The 16,272-nt window shown below is 31.6% G+C and overlaps 1 protein-coding gene across 2 annotated transcripts; it reads left to right on the top strand.

The window, feature by feature from the left end:
- The first annotated feature begins 1,412 nt into the window (after positions 1 to 1,412).
- LOC111288747 (putative GPI-anchored protein At4g28100) lies at positions 1,413 to 3,556 on the top strand. Of its 2 annotated transcripts, none has more exons than XM_089745823.1 (2): positions 1,413 to 2,268; positions 2,387 to 3,106. In XM_089745823.1, the coding sequence occupies exons 1-2, from the start codon at positions 1,534 to 1,536 to the stop codon at positions 2,531 to 2,533; spliced, it is 882 nt and encodes a 293-aa protein (XP_089601949.1). In that variant the 5' UTR covers positions 1,413 to 1,533; the 3' UTR covers positions 2,534 to 3,106. The 2 variants fall into 2 exon arrangements, with proteins under 2 accessions (XP_089601949.1, XP_022735477.2); XM_022879742.2 differs by lacking the exon at positions 2,387 to 3,106 and adding an exon at positions 3,123 to 3,556 and having other exon boundaries at positions 1,424 to 2,268.
- Positions 3,557 to 16,272: the final 12,716 nt, after the last annotated feature.

Genomic DNA, 16,272 nt, shown 5'->3' with positions numbered 1-16,272 from the left:
AAAATAAAAGAAGTGATGTGGCTTAAATTATGGTGATGTAATGTTTATCGGTACCTAACCAAAATTTAAATTATAGATAGTAAAGTTTGTTAAATTAAAAAAATAAGACATCCATTTATCATTACTCTAGCAGAGAATGTCGTACTTGTATATCATAAGCTTATAAACAAAATGGAAATCAAAATTATTTTATTTCTATAGGAATTATTTCTTCATGATATTATCCTATTCATCATTCCCTATTTACTTTTTTTTTTCCATAGCATGGACATAATTTATAAAAAAAAATTAATTCAAAACTAAAATTTTTATATTTTCTTAAAACATAATGAATTGATATATTCTTTATTAAGAGTTCATTTGAATGTACAATAAAATTCAAAATAATGATAAAGATGAGATAAGTTATTACAATGATAAAATTAAAATCAATGATGAAATATGTGTTTGAATATAAAAATAACGATAGGGGTGGGATGTATAGTAAAAAAAATCACTATAGAAATTAAATTAAAAATTTATATGATAAGAATTTTATTAATGTTTATAAATTAATAACTAATTAAAAAATTATTAAATCAATTTTATGCCAAATAATAGTTTGATTAGTAAATAATTAATAATTAATAATTTTATCTTATAAAAAAAATTATTTAAAAACTTTAAAAAATAAAAATAAAATAAATGAACAATGTTGAAAACATAAAATAAAAGAAAGGTTAAAAGTATAATAAAACTGCCATTAAATTTCATAATTTTTTGTTAAATCTACAAGCATCTAGTGTCTGAGTAGAAGTGTAAATGATATATTAATACTAACAAGTTACTTGAATTTAATTCGAATAAAATTTAAATTTAGCTTGATCATTATTAAGTCGAACTTAAGTTTAAATAGTTCAACTTATTAATCGATTAAAATTCATACATTTTTATATCCAATTTGAATAGTTTACGAACGTAATCGAATTTTTATATTTTAAAATATTTTAATTAATAAAATATCTCAAACTTAAGTTTAAATTTAAATACAAATAATTAAATTTTTATCAAATATAAAAATCAAGTTTAATTTTACATATTAATCGAATATAATCGAACGAATTTAAATAATTTAATTTTTATTTTTAGTTGAATTTAAACTAAAAAAAATCAAATTTAATCAAATTTAAATCAAATTTTAAAATTTTAAATTTAAATTAAATTTTAATTCAAACTTAATAATGTATCAATTAAAATTTAATAGAATATTGCTTCGTGTGATCAGTGCTTTGGCACGACAAGACACTGAACATTTGTGATCCGGACGCAAAAGTAGCATGGTTTGCCCATTCAATCGTGCCTCAGTGGGGCTTCTTCTAAATGCAAATCAAGCCATACTTTACAGGCACCACCATTCTGAAAACTTGAATTTAACAGTGGTAGCAAACTGCCAAACTTTTCCCCATCCCCATCCCCCACCTCTTCATTTCTTTCCTTTAATTTATCCCAACCCCCAATACCAACCAGCACCATCAACCACCCTAAAAAAGGCATATGAACCCAAACCCACGCAGCCCACGTATCACATTTCTCGTCCGAACCAACTTTCCCCCTCCATCAATGTCTCTAAACTCCTCCCCGTTCTTTCCTTTGTTCATCTACCTGTTTTTCACCATTCTTTTACCTGTTTCCTTCAGTATATCCAATCCAGACGCAGCCAATGTCCAGCCACTTCCTTTAACAACATCACCACCAGCAACAATCCCTGCATTTCCAGAGCAATCAAATGTTGTTGGCTGTCCACTGGACCTACCTGAAGAACTGTTTCACAACATACAAAGTGCTTGTGGCATCGGGATCACAGGGCAGCTCCACCCCAGCCGCTGCTGCCCTGTACTAGCGGCATGGCTTTATGCCGCCTACTCTGCCACTGCCCTTGGCAGGGCTGGAAGAGTAGTACCGGTAGTGGCAGGACCTACCCCATCAAATGACATGCCACTGCTTCCTGATGACTCTGAAACGTGTGTTGATGATTTAGGAAAAGCTTTGAGACAGAAAGGGATAGAGTTGGCCAAACCAAATGAGACATGTGATGTGGTATATTGCTACTGTGGCATCAGGCTACATCCATTCAGTTGCCCTGAGTCATTCTCAGTGAACCAAAAGGGGAACCTTGTCGGGGATGAGAATGTGGAGAGATTGGAAAGAAATTGCTTAAGTAGCGGCACCAATGTTAATGGATTTCCTGGTCTTGGTGGATGCAACAAGTGCTTGAAAAGTCTTCATTTGGTAAGTTTTCCAGCATTAATTTTCAAAATTGTTTGGTCCTTTTGCTTGTTCAACTGAATTTGTTCTTAACTAAAGATCTGATTAAGCTTTTCTCTTCTCTTCTTCCTTGACTGGGAAGTTTGGGATTTTAGTGTTTCGCTTTTTGGGCACTTTGGGAAAGTTGTTTTCCCTTTGCTTTCCAAATTATTTTACATGGCCACTACACGTGCAGTCAGAAGGGTCGGTAAATCAAGACTCCAATCCGTGCCAATTTTACATGTCCTAAGAGTGGATTCTTGTATTCCACGCGCCGGGGGAGAGTGGGTTAGACTTTAAGGATGAGGCAGTTTACTGTTATCTTTGTCGCTATTAAGTAAACGGTATTAGAATTAATCCAAAAAAAAAAAAAAGTAAACCGTATTAGTTCCCTGTATTGTACAAACAAGATTTTTCAACAAGATTAGCCTTTTGATGTTAATTATGAGCATTGATTTGATTATTTTAGACACTTTGTAGAGTTGCTGGCTATCAAGAGCTCAAAGGGGAAGCTTGGAAATGGATTTTTCAGTAGATGTTGTACTAGGTATTTAGTTGTTCAAAACATACACTAAACTTTGTCTTTTAGTCTCACGGATACATTTGTAATAGAGTGTTTATGTACACCCTCAGGATCTAAAGAAACAAGAAATTTTGAAGAAGAAATTTTCTGGATATCTCAAAAACTTTTTTCAACATTCTTTTTCATTGCCAAAATTGATAAACTATGGATAATTATTATAAGTGATTATAAAAAAAATCCTACAATCGCCAATGCTTAGTCCAATTAGCAGCCAAATGCTCTATTTCCCTTCTAACGGGCAATAACTTTTATGCAGCTCAACAAGAAGAATAGTTTGAATTCAAGCAAGTCAGAGGAGAGGGCCACCAAAATGCGCAACAAAGACTGCCAGCTGATAGGTCTCACATGGCTTCTCGCAAAGAATCGAACTGCTTACATTCGAACAGTTTCTGCAGTTCTACGAGCTATAATGATGAGCAAAGATGGTTCGAACCCTTCATCATGCACTCTAAACAGCGATGGAATGCCCCTAGCTGTTGATTCTTTTGAAATTTATGATCAGTCCTCATCAGTTACCCTCTATCTATCCCAACACCTCTCGCTTCTATTACTTAGCTTGTTGCTTATCCACCTGATAATATTATCATAAAATTTTATTTAAGGCATTAATATAGCTTGACATTGTAAAAATCTTTGCTCTTTCTGTTAGTTTCCAAAGTTAAAGCTGTGGTTTTAATGGGCTTTTCCATGAATAGCTAAGATTTTTGGGTCCAAAATTTGTGCAAATTTTCAATGTGGGCCTTGTTACATGTGCTTCACTCTGCGCTACTTTGTGTTGGACGGACAAATTTTGGTCAAAAGTGATCATTGTTTGTGGGCAATTCTAATTAACAGTAATGTTATACGCGGGAAATTCATGAACTTTCAACATCTAACAACCAAGAAAATGTTGAAGATGTGGATGCCATGCCAAGTTGGCCTACGGAAATTTCTTTTACCCTATTCCAAAGAAAACAAAATCATCAATGTCTTACTATTATCATTCATTTGATAACCTAACTTTGGACTCCTAGTATTTATGAGTTGTTATTTTTAAGTGAATGTCAATGGGTTCCAACTTCCAATCCAGGTTTGGAAATCTTTTCTTTCCCTTAAAATTTTTCTTTTTCTTTCTTTATCCCCTTTTAATTAATGAGAATTCTATGATTTGATAAGCTTTTTGGCTAACATAATTGATAAGCAATTGCGGATCTAGAAAATTTTTTTCAGAAATATCCACTTATGATATACATATACATACATATATATATATATATCTACGGACGGATTTATTCATTTTACTAACGGAATTTATCAACTTTGATGACGGAAAGAGTGTCCATGGAAAAATATTAGAGCGTTTAATAGAAATTTTTTTTCAAAATTTCTTATTTTTCAATCTTTGGGATATCCATTAGAAAATTTTGGGAGTGTCCAATTGAAAATTTCTTTTCAAACTTTCATATTTTTCAAATTTTGAAGGTGTCCATTGGAAAATTTTAGGGTTATCTAGTTAAAAATTTTCCTTCAAACTCCTATATTTTCCAATTTTTTTGTGTGTCAAGCATCGAAGATGTGCCCGCCATTGTTGATAAGCTGAAGCAACAATAGTTTTAGGATAGACTAGGTTTTATTCATTGCTTTTCTCTTACTGGCAATTCTCAATTGGTAAATACTGATAATTAGAAGTGAAAAGGGAATCTTAGCTAGATTTTTTATTAAAACCCCACAAGCCTCTCCATCAAAGGTTTATTGGGCTAAAAGTTTACATAATCATCAAATCACATTGACCTAATAAGATGTGCAAAACCTATTTGTAAGTGATCATTATTAAATTATTTGAACTTTTATGTATGTGTCATATTAAGACTAAATTTGTCAACCTATTTTATTAAACTATAAAATCACCAATTAATAGTTGCACAGTTATTGAAAAATTTTTACATTCTCTCACTTAGGCGATATTAATTAGGCTATTTGATTTTAAGAAAACATAATTTAAAATATAAGATTTTAGGCTGATTAACTTTACTATGATATGGCCACAGTTTTAAGAACAAGTTAACCTTGAAAGAACATCTTAAATGATCATGTCCAAAAAAAATCTAACCAATCCATAATTACAAGTACTAGAATCTTTATCAATAATGGATTTGAGTGTGGTTGTATCGTAAGAAAATAACACCTAAATGTGATCTTAATGTGTTATTTTCATTGTTAGTTCTCTTGTTGATTTTTCTAAACTTTTTAAGAAATTTTCATGGCATCCAGATGTGCCTGTATGTCTCATTCCTCTCTTTATAATTACTTAGAGTATCACTTATAAAACATACTTAAATGACATTAAAGTCATACTCAAGATAAAACTAAGTCTTAAGATTTTATAATATGACATATCAATATAAGATGTACACATGCTGTTAGATATAAACATAAATAACAATATCATATGTTGACTATATATATATATATATATATAAACATTATCAAGACCTCACCCTACCTAAAAGTGACTTTAAAAAAAAATGCAAATGCTAAATTTTGGCTTTGTGCATAATATTGATGTGTCATTGAGTATTGTATAGAGATATAGTGAGAGAAGAACTTGATTCAATTTTATCTCAATCAAGTTAGTAAAGTGTAAAAGTAATAGAGAGACTGCACATTGAGTTTATCCATTTTTTTCATATCAAATTTTTTCATAAAATAACTTACCTTTTCATTGAAAACTTTTAATTAAAGAAAAAAAATCAAGGAGTAGCTTAGCGGTGATTGAGGTCTCAAACAAAATGGCATGGAAGAGCACTATTTGATGCTCAATGATGACTAGGCTTATTGAGAAAAGAAAGGGACAATGGCGGTAGTGGCGACAGCATCTGTGGTGGTGACAAAGGCGATGCCGGTGACATTGCTAAATTGGAGGCAAGGAAGAAACCCTAACTCTTATTGGTTGAGTGAAATAGGTTTTTTTTTTCTTTCCCTAGAGAAAAAGATTGATAATTTTTCTTTGCCTTATTTTCAAATAAAAAAAATTGTTATGTTCAATTTTTTGTGTTCATGATAAAAAGGAAGTGGCGAGGGTCACTTTTGAATATTCACTCTCACTAAAATTATGAATAATGACTATCTTTTTTTTTTTTTTTTACCTTTGCATATTAACTTTCAATAAAATCATAAATCATGATAACAATTTTTTATTTACTGTTTTTTTAGAATTTTTTATAATATATATATTTTAAAATATTTTTCATTTTTGGTTACTATTAAAAAAATTATATTTTTTATGAGATTACTATGACTTTCACAAAATTTACAAAGATTCTTATTTAAATTGTTTAATTTTTTAAAAAAGATATAAAAATTAATAAATTTTATTTAGTGAAATTTGAAGTGACCTTTATTAAATTTATTTATATTAATTTTCAACTTCCATCTCAATAGCAATATGAAATTTTACATTTATAAAACAACTTTATAAGGATCAACTTTAAATCCTAAAAAAAAAAAAAATTAGTGAAGATCATTTGTGATTATCACAACAAAATGACTTTTAGTGAGGAAAAAAAATGCATTGCTCACTAAAATTACTTTCAATAAAGGTTATGGATAGCCTTCACTACAAAAAGAGCTTTTAGTGATGGTCAACACTTGACCCACATTAAAATTCTCACCAAAACACACTTTTCTAGTAGTGGAATATTAATCATTATTATATATTGGAGTATCTTTTATGGTTGTCTTTTTTGTGGGACATAAAGGTGGACTTATAAAACAAATAACTTTAATATTTAGATAACTTTGATTTGGTGCATGTATAAAACAAAGTACTTACTAATAATTAAGTTGACATTTTAAAATTTCATTGTTACTATCAAATTTACTTCAATTTTTGAGTTTTTTAAAAGAGGATACATTTCAAGTAATTGAATTTTATTTTTATAGGGCAAATCATCCTACATTCGATGGATAAGACATGGATAAATCTCACTGTCATAACATTTAGATATGGGGATCTATCTTAGACATTGACTTAAAAGAGTCGCCACCAATCTTTTTTATCTAGGTGCGATTGGCCACCTAAGGAATCTATCTTTTTAAGGAACACCTAAGCCTAAGGGTCCTTAAAAGAATAGGTTTAGGTCTACTAACCACAATAGAGTTCGGGAGTGTGGTTACGTGTAAGGAAGGTTGTAGCACCCTCACAACGCCCATCGAAAGATGGTACCAGCTTAATTTTATGTTATCCAATAAGCCTTAAAAATTTATCAAGTAATTAATTATTGGAAATTATTCTCAATTGACTATAATACTTTTAGCAAAAAATTAAAAAAATTATCTCACTTCAAGAGAATGCAAGGAGACTACTGTTTCACTTGCAAAGGCTTTATCGTCAGATTATTTATCATTAAAGAAAATTCAAGAAACAAAAAGGAAAAGAAATAAAAGGAAAAAAAAGAAACAAAATGATTCAGCTTTAGATATAAATCCTTTTCTCTTTAAAAAACTCATTGCTTTTGTACAAGAAAAATTTATACTTTCAACTTTTCCCCAAAATGTTTTTCTGAAACTTTAATTTCAAAGAAAATTGATACTTTGAATTTTTCCTCAAAAATATTTTTTAGAAAACTTATTTTCAAAGAAAATTGATACTTTCAACTTTTCCTAGAAAATATTTTTTCTGAAAACTTATTTTCAAGGAAAATTGATACTTTCAACTTTTTTTTAAAAATATTTTTTTAGAAAACTTATCTTCAAGGAAAATTGATACTTTCAACTTTTTCTTAAAAATATTTTTTTGAAATTTTATTTAAAGAAAATCATTTTAAAAAATAAAATAAAATAAGTAAAATAAAAAAATAAAATAAAGAATACTAAATAATTCTAATCAAATCAAATAATAATAATAATAAATAAATAAATATAAAAAAAAACCTTTGAAATGGCTCGGCTCAGCTGAAAAATGGCTCGGCTCAAGATAAAAAAGGCAGCTCGAAGACGCGGCTCGGGGACGTCGGCTCGACTTCAGGAGAAGCTTAGTATGCAGGTCGCTGGACCGGGTCACAATTGGGTCAGGTCGGATCTTGGTAAAACACGCGGATTCTGTGCGTTTACTAACGCCAAAATGACGTTATTTTACAGCACTATAAAAGGCTTCAACCTTTGTTTTTCTGTAAATCGCTTCTTTCCATCTCTCTCTTATCCTCGTTTTTCTCCTCTTTATCTCTAAAGAAACCAAGAACTCTGATTGAATCTCATTGGATTTTGAAAAATATTATCGAAATCTGAGTTTTTCACCGAAAGTTCAACGAAAAGTTGGTTGATTTCTGAAAATAGTACGTTGAAAATCGGGTAGCTGGTTGAAAAATTCAACCAATGCCGAAAAAATCATCGAAAAATTTAAATTTAGTCGAAAAATTCACCGAAATCTGAAAATTTTCCAAAAATTTTCAGAAAAAATTCACCTAAAATTCTCCAATTTTTTTTTAAAAAACTCATAAAATTGCTTCTGACCTTTCTGAACACCCCTTTTTCTTTTCTTTTTGCTCTCTCTCCCCATATGTTTTTGTATTCTATTCTTTGTGATTTATGGATCTATTTATAGGGATTGATCATAAAAATTTATGATCAATCCCAATTTCATCTTGGATTGGGATTCAATCCTTGAATCCAATCTGAACTCTAATTGAATCTCAAATTCACGGTAGAATTCTAATTCTCTTATCCTAATCCCAACCGAAAATCAATCAAGAAAAAGATAAAAAATAAAATATATATATTAATAGATAAATAATAATATATGAATAGATAAATAATAATAAAAAATATATTAATAGATAAATAATAATAATATATATATTAATGGATAAATAATAAAATATGTTAATAGATAAATAATATTTATATATTAATAAATAAATAAATAAAAATAAAAAATAAAAAAATACAAATGGGCTTACCCATTTGGACCATGCCCAATTGATCCGGGCCTGGACCAAATTGAATGTCTACAACTGCCTCTCTTTACACATTTTATGTGAAACAAAAATTACGCAAAGACGTAGATACCCATTCAAGACTCCACTTGACATTTTTTTCTTTTTTTTTTCGCTTTTTCTTTTTTTTTTTGTTAAACTTTTGATCAAAGCTCCTCTAAGCAGAGGCTCAACGACTTTGAGAAACATAAACAAAGCTCCTCTAATAAGAGCTATTACAACTTTGGAAAATAAATGGCTCATCTAATTAGAGGCTCAACGATTTTGGAAAGTAAATGGCTCCTCTAAACAGAGGCTCAATGACTTTTGGAAAATAAATTGCTCCTCTAATTAGAGGCTCAACGACTTTGAAAAACAAATTGCTCCTCTAATCAGAGGCTCAATGACTTTAAAAAATAAATGGCTTCTCTAAACAGAGGCTCAACGACTTTGAAAAATAAATTGCTCATTGACAATCATGTCCAAAGGAGTTAAAAATCGTGTTTGAAGGAATTTCATGAGATTATGCCCAAAAGTCCTACAAATCAACCCTGGTACCGAGGGATATCCTATTTCAAGGATTAGAAACTTATTTGATGAGCATTTTCTCAAATTTGAAAATGTCTTCACATCTATTTTCTCCATGTGAGATTTTGAAATACCCCTGCTTCTTGAATTTATGTAGTATATGCTATGCAATACGTGTGAAATTCAATGTATGCTATGCAAATGTTGGCTAATTGATTTCTATTCAATTATGGTACTCAAGCTTCTCAAGCTCTTTTCTTGGGCCCCGAACCCGTGATTCTTCAAAGACCAAGTTACGTTATTCTTTTAAGATCGAGCCAGTGTAACTTTAAACCATATCTTCCATTTAGTTTTTCACATTCTTTCTATAAGAAAATCTCTTTTCAAATTTAATGTCCTTATCAAGAACTGAACATCTTGATTCTACCTTTATCATTCTTGATTTCTTCAATGTAATGTAAAAATATTTCATGCCATTATTCATTTATCAATCATTATTTCAAACTCAAAAAGTAAGAATGCATTTGCACATTTCTTTCATTGTAGGGTATTAAAAAGAATAAGAATGGTTGAGAAACAGTCAACAAAAGAGGCACATGAAGAGTGAAATAAAATGTCTTTTATTAGCAAAATGTTGGCAAACTTTGGCCAAAAAAGAATTACAAGGATAAGTATGGGGAGTCAATGTCCAAAAATGAACAATCAAATAATCATGATAACACATCTCAAGGGTTTTCTGAAAACCCAACCATCAGATGCATTTAACAACTTAGAGCTCCTCCAAATTTGCTAGCCTTCATGCCAATGGATTTTCAAATTTGATGTTGTATTCTCCTTATTTAAGCTACCTTTTCAAGTTTTTAACTTAGATAAACCCCATATGACTCAAACCGCCATTTTAGAGTTTTTGCCTTGAGTCTTCTTTTTTCATTCACTTTTTTTTCTTTTCATTTTCATTTTTTTTTTATTTTTCATTTCATTTTTTCTTATTTTTTTCAAACATAGTACTTCTTCACAGCATCAGAATTTATAGGATGGGGTAAATCATTTCCATCCATCTCAGTCAGTATCAGTACTCTATCCGAGAAAGCTCGTTTCACCATATACGACCCTTCTCAATTCAAAGTTCATTTTTCTCTATTATCGTGCTGGGTTGAGAGGATTCTCTTCAAAACTAACTTTCTTTCTCGAAAGCAACGGGGTTGAACCTTTTTGTCATGAGCCCTTATCATTCTTCTTTGATATAGCTAACCATGGCACAATGTAGTCAATCTCTTTTCTTCTATGAAATTTAACTGTTTATAGCATTCTCGAATCCATTCAGCTTCTTCTAATTCAACTTCTTTTATAACCCTTAAGGATGAGATCTTCACTTTCACTGGTAGTACAACTTCTATATCATAAATCAAAGAAAATAGGGTTACCTCAGTAGAGGTACGCACTGACGTTTGATATGCATGCAATGCAAATGACAACTTCTCATGTCAATCTTTATAAGTCTCAGTCATTTTTTCAAGAATTCTTTCGATATTCTTGTTAGTTGCCTCAACTGTCCCATTCATTTTTGAACGGTAGGGTGTCGAGTTATGATGCTTGATCTTGTATTGAGCACATATTTCTTGCATCATCTTACTATTTAGATTCTTGGCATTGTCTGAAATAATTTTCTTTGAAAGTTCATATCTACAGATGATCTTTTTTTTATGAACTTGCAAACCACAGATCATGTTACATTTGCATATAATGCTACCTCCACCCATTTTGTGAAGTAATCTATTATCACAAAAATAAACTTATGCCTATTATAAGCCTTTAGGGTGATAGGACCAATGACAATCATGCCCCACATTAAGAATGGCCAAGGTGGTGCCATAACATGTAAAACAGATGACAGAGTATGAATCTTATCAGCATATATCTGGCATTTATGACATTTACGAGCATAATCAATACAATCACTCTCCATTGTCAACCAGTAGTATCTTGCTCTCATGATCTGTCTCACCGTCATATGTCCATTAGCATGTGCCTCACATATTCTATCATGTACCTCTTTAATAATTTTCTTTACTTCAGCCTTACTTACGCATCTTAGTAATACTTGATCACGATTTTTTTTTTGTACAGAACATCCCTATCCAAAAAAAAGCTCATAGCTAATCTTCGGATGACCCTTTTATCATTTTTTATTACTTGAATTGGGTATTATTGATCCTTAATATATTGTAAGATATCATAATACCAGAGTTTTCCATCATCATCTTCTTCTACATTGGAGTAATGAGCTGGTATATCCTTAACATCTAACCTGATGGGTTGAATGTCAGTATTGTCATTAATTCGAATCATTACAGTCAGAGTAGCCAATGTATTGGCAATCAGATTCTCTTCTCGAGGTAAATGGTTAAACTGGATATTTTTAAATTGCTTTATCAACTCTAAAATATACTTATGATATGGGATAAATTTTGAATCTCTCGTCTCTCATTCTCTTTTCAACTGATATATAACTAGAGCTGAGTCTCCAAATACTTTTAATGCTTTCATTTTTCTATCTATAGCAGCTTGTAAACTCATGACACATGCCTCATATTCAGCGATGTTATTTGTGCAATTAAATTTAACCTCGCTATTACAGGATAGTATTTTTCTTTTGGAGAGATCAGAATCGTCTCAATTCCATACCCAAGGCATTGGCAGCTCCATCAAAATACATTCTCCAACACTTTTCTTCATGCTTCTCCTTCTCTAATTGGGAAATAGTCATTAGATCTTCATCAGGGAATTTCAATCTCATTGGTTCATATTCTTCAGTAGCACGATCTGTAATAAACTCCGTTATAGCATATTTTTTTATTGCCTTTTGGCTTACGTATATAATATCATATTCTGAGAGCATTACTTATCATCTGGTAATTCTTTCAGACAAAGAATGCTTCTCAAAGATGTATTTAATTGGATCCAATTTTACTATAAGCCATGTGGTATGATAGAGCATATAATGTCTGAGTCTTTTGGCAGTCCATGCTAATACATAACACATTTTCTCCAATGAAAAATACTTTGATTCATATTCTGTGAACCTTTTACTCAGATAGTAAATAGCTCTCTCCTTTTAGCTAGACTCATCTTGCTATCTCAACACACATCCTATTGAATTTTTACACACTGTCAAGTATAGAATTAAGGGTTTCCCTAGAACAGGTGGCACCAACACTGAAAGATTTAACAAATATTGCTTAATTTTATCAAAAGCCACTTGGCATTCCTCATTCCATTCTCTAGGATTATTCTTGCGAAAAAGTTTAAATATGGAATCACATTTGTAGGTAAGTTGAGAGATGAATCGAGAAATATAATTTAATCTTCCCAGAAAACCTTAAACTTTCTTTGGTATACTCGGAGGTGATAAATTTTGAATAGCCTGTATCTTATCTGGATCGACTTCAATCCCTATTTTACTGACCACAAAGCCTAGTAACTTTCATGACTTTACCCCAAAGGTGCACTTGGCTGGGTTTAACTTGAGTTAAAACCTTCTCAATCTTTCAAATAATTTTTTGAGGCTGGTGACATAATCTTCATTCTCACAAGAATTTGTAATCATATCGTCTATATACACCTCAATCTCTTTGTGTATCATATCATGAAAGAGCATCACCATGGCCCTTTGGTTTGTTACCCTAGCATTCTTTAACCCAAAATGCATGACTTTGTAACAAAAGGTTACCCACATAGTCATAAAAGTAGTCTTTTTCATATCATCTGCAACCATTTTTATCTGATTATACCATGAGAACCCATCCATAAAGAAGAAAATTAAATGCCTAGTCGTGTTATCTACCAGTGTATCAATGTGAGGTAAAGGAAAGTTATCCTTTGGGCTAGCCCTATTCAAATCATGTAGTCTATACATATTTGTACCTTTCTATCTTTTTTAAGAATTGATACTATGTTAGCTACCCACTCTGGATACTTAGCCACTTGTAGAAAACCTGTATTAAACTATTTTTTTACCTTTTTTTTTTTTATCTTTAGTAGTATTTCAGGCTTCATTCACCTCAATTTCTGCTGGACTGGCTTACATTCTGGCTTTAAGGGTAATCTGTGCTCTACTATCTTTGTGCTCAGCCTTGGCATATCTTGGTAAGATCAAGCAAACACATCTATGAATTTTTGAAGTAGATCTACCAAACGTTGTCTATCTCCTGATGAAAGTGAAGTGCCAATTCTGACATATTTCTTATTCTCTTCATCTCTTAGATTCACTAAGTCAACTATCTCTTGATGAGGCTCAATTAGCTTATTTTCTTGTTCAATTAATCTCATTAGGTCCGAAGGCATAACATATTCCTCAAAATTCTTTTCATTGTCAAGTTTATCAGTGTTAATTGAATTCTCAAAACTAACCTCTTGATTGTTATTATAATTATCTTCATGTTTATTTAAGTACCTGAAATTGAATGAAATAGGATATATTGGCAAGATGTATTTAAAAAAAAATGGCAATAATGAAGACACAAGAAGAAATGAATGAAAATGCATCATTTCTAATCTTTATTAGAATAATAAAAGATAAATGGCCCAAATAAGAAAGACCACCCCAATACCTTGGGCAATAACTATTGGGATGTATAATTACATTGAATTAGTTTTAAAGGTCAAAGGCATTTCAATGGCACTCCAATTGTTTAGCTCATAATCTGACAGGCAAAAACGGACCCACCCTTCTTGATTAGGCCCCACTTCATCTTCAATAGCATGGATGGTTAACTGGGTAAAAGCTCTTTCTATACTTTTTTTTGTATCTGGGTACATGAATCCTTCATGTCTAAAAATCTCGTACAAGTGTAGGATAATCATTAGTCTTACTGTTTTAACTGCTGGCCTTCTCTTAATTTCTCATTTTGCTATTTCATAGCCTAGGCCTAGCCTTTCACTATTATCTACCACTGTTGGGGGTTCCCTTATTCCCTATAAGTTCTTGCCTAACCCTAATCCTGGATACAACCCTTATTAATGACTTGGCTCATCACTATCCTTGTAAAAGGTTGATTTTTAAATCCTTCACCTACAGAATTAATTAGTTCAAAAGATCCATATGAGCATTCTATTATTTTTTGGCAGCTTCTACATATGAAGCATTCAGTGGTTAAGTCACTAACATGTCTTCCTCCCCAACTACCACTACCAATTGACCTTCTACATTAAACTTGATCTTTTGGTGCAAGATAGAGGGTACAATACTTACCATGTGAATCTATGGCCTTCCCAGTAGATAGCTATAAGATAGAGAGATATCTATCACTTGAAATTTTATATTAAAAGTGCACGATCTAATTTATAAGGACATCTCGATATCTCTCAAGACTTTTCTTCTAGCCTCATCAAAAGCTTTCACGATCATTTAACTACCTTTTATATGAGAGTAGTCTATGGGTAACCTTATCAAAGTTAACTTAGGCATGACATTGATAGCGGAGCCATTATCAATAAGGACTTTGGCTATGATATGGCTCTTGCACTTGATCGTGATATGCAAAGCCTTGGCATTTTTCCTTCTCTCCGAGGGAATCTCATCATCGCTGAATGAAATGTAATTTAACATGACTAGATTTTTAGCCAGATGGTTCACATATTCAATAGACACATTATGTGCCACATATGCTTGGTTCAATACTTTCAGCAGGGCATTTCGATATGGTTTCGAATTCAATAGCAGTGATAATAATGAGATTCATGTTGGCATTTTATTCAACTATTCAACAACTGAATATTCACTATGTTTTACCAACTTCAAGACTTCACAAGCCTCTTTTTCTAACACTGACTTCAGGTGATCTTTCTTAAGTTTTATTTCAAGGTTATTTCATCCTTCTCTTACCTTGGCTTTCTCTTTTCTAGCCTTCTCTAATATTTCTAGAGTGTAGCATCTTTCACTTCGGGTAATGTCTCTTACACTAGTTATATTGGAGGCATCAGCTTTAGAGACATCCTCTTTTTACCCCTGAACTACTGTATTACAGTCATATTTTTAGGGTACAACTTTATCATCCTTATATGGGAATGGAATCGAAACTTTAAAATATCAGCTTGGGAATGAGTTTATCTAGGACTGACATCAACTTCAGGCGATCTTTCTTAGGTTCTATTTCAAGGTTATTTCATCCTTCTCTTACCTTGGCTTTCTCTCTTCTAGCCTTCTCTAATATTTCTAGAGTGTAGCATCTTTCACTTCGGGTAATGCCTCTTACACTAGTTATATTGAAGGTGTCAGCTTTAGAGACATCCCCTTCTTGCCCCTAAACTACTGTATTGCAGCCACATTTTTAGGGTACAACTTCATTATCTTTATATGGGAATAGAATCGAAACTTTAAAAGTTATCAGCCTGCGAATGAGTTTATCTAGGACTGACTTTGGCTTATTCCCATAATGAATCATCATCGACTTTGGAAACAGCTTTGCAGGCTTGTCTATCATAGATACTTCAACACTTTTTGAAACTTTTCTCTCTTCATAGACTTTCAACTGGTATAAATCTAAGAGCTTTTGCATCTCTTGGAGAAATTGCTCACAAGTTTCGATCGGGTGACCAACTACTCCATTATGATATTTACAACTAGTGCTTGCTATATATACTCCATGATAGCTGTGTAGACTCACTGGTTGTATTATGTCAACTTTTCATAAAATATCAAACAGCTGACTAAGAGGTGTCTTAATATCTACCACTTTTTTTTTTTAGATAGCACTCTTGTTCATTACTCAAGGTATTCACATTGTGATTAGGCAAAAGATTGTCATTAACATTTGGTGTAGTTACCCTTCTTATATCAAAACAATTCATTCCATTCTTGATCAGTCATTACACTTTATGTTTCAAGGCAGTATAATTTTCAGTGGAGTGACCAGCAATCCCATAGTG

The sequence above is a fragment of the Durio zibethinus genome, chromosome 17 (genome assembly GCF_047325235.1).
Source record: "Durio zibethinus cultivar Kanyao isolate XHJ-2024 chromosome 17, ASM4732523v1, whole genome shotgun sequence".
Classification (NCBI taxonomy): domain Eukaryota; kingdom Viridiplantae; phylum Streptophyta; class Magnoliopsida; order Malvales; family Malvaceae; genus Durio; species Durio zibethinus.
The sequence above is the reverse complement of the archived record's forward strand: the minus strand, read 5'-3'. Positions and strand labels throughout refer to the sequence as shown.